The 1066-nt window shown below is 38.6% G+C and overlaps 1 protein-coding gene across 2 annotated transcripts in view; it reads right to left on the reverse strand.

Moving 5' to 3' along the window:
• Positions 1-1066, reverse strand: part of LOC107090624 (attractin-like protein 1) — a 400529-nt gene that overhangs the window by 193660 nt on the left and 205803 nt on the right. For both annotated transcript variants that reach the window (XM_015384120.1, XM_015384119.1), the window contains one exon: positions 16-173. In XM_015384120.1, coding sequence (XP_015239606.1) covers positions 16-173 — 158 coding nt within the window. The remainder of the gene's footprint in view (positions 1-15; positions 174-1066) is intronic.

Here is a 1066-nt window from a genome sequence, read left to right on the forward strand (position 1 = left end):
AATCAGCCCTCTTACCTGGATCTTGATTGGCCAGCTGAAGTTGGACACATACACGTAAAATGTGATGTTCTGGTGAAGTCTGAAGTTAAACTTCTCACATGAGAAGCTGTCCCTGTGCTCCTTGATGTTAGTCCTTGTGATGATGGACATCTCTTCTCCAGATATGGTACCAGCTATGGATGACACAAACATTGTATTGTTGATTAAACTAGGAGCACTTCAAACAGAGCTTACCTCGATTTTCTGTCCAATTACAGCTGTGTGAACAGGACTAAGAATGCAGGCAGCTTTGCAAACTAATAAATAGTTCATTCTTAATTTGAGGTAGAATGACTTGTGCTTGGTTTCACAGGAAAAAGAAGAAACTTTGTTGTTTGTCTGTAAAGAAGGTGAGGAACGCATCCAAGGTAAAGTTTCTCCCTGTCCCAATGAATAACTCCAGTTCCAGAACCAAGCTCTCTCCATGCAGCTGCTTCCTCCTTTCCCATTCAGCAGGTATGTTGAATTCACATCAGCAGTGAGCCAAAAAGTGATTTCTACTTTATTAGGCTTATACACCATGTTCTGGATAAATCTTCTAGACTTAGTGGGAAAAAAAGGTGATCATCAGTTGTGATGTGAAAGGGGAACACCGGCTAGGGGAAAGGAGTCAGGCTGAAGGGGGCAACAGAGAGTAACCAAAGACTGGCTTAAATATAACACAAAATGAATAATAAACCAAAGATCAACAAAACAGAATAAATGACAACTGAAAACCAAAAACTCAGAGTCCCAAAAGGGGAAACCATAACAGTAAATACAATATTGTCAGAGGAATGTCACCATATCCTTTATGCTGTAATGCATTCTTGGTGAACAACTCATAATAGTTTCTGACTACACACAAACGTACACACATACCATTCCTTACCCATTGCGGGTGGTCTTCCCCCCTTTTTTCTCCAACCTCTACCAGAGGTAGAGTAATATATATATTACTCTTGGGAAGTAGTATTTGCCATGTTAATTTGTGATGTTTAAAACAATTTTAAAATATTAAAAAAGTCATAGTTTATTTAAATTTCTT

This window comes from Cyprinodon variegatus, unplaced genomic scaffold (genome assembly GCF_000732505.1).
Source record: "Cyprinodon variegatus isolate N-32 unplaced genomic scaffold, C_variegatus-1.0 Scaffold304, whole genome shotgun sequence".
Lineage (NCBI taxonomy): Eukaryota > Metazoa > Chordata > Actinopteri > Cyprinodontiformes > Cyprinodontidae > Cyprinodon > Cyprinodon variegatus.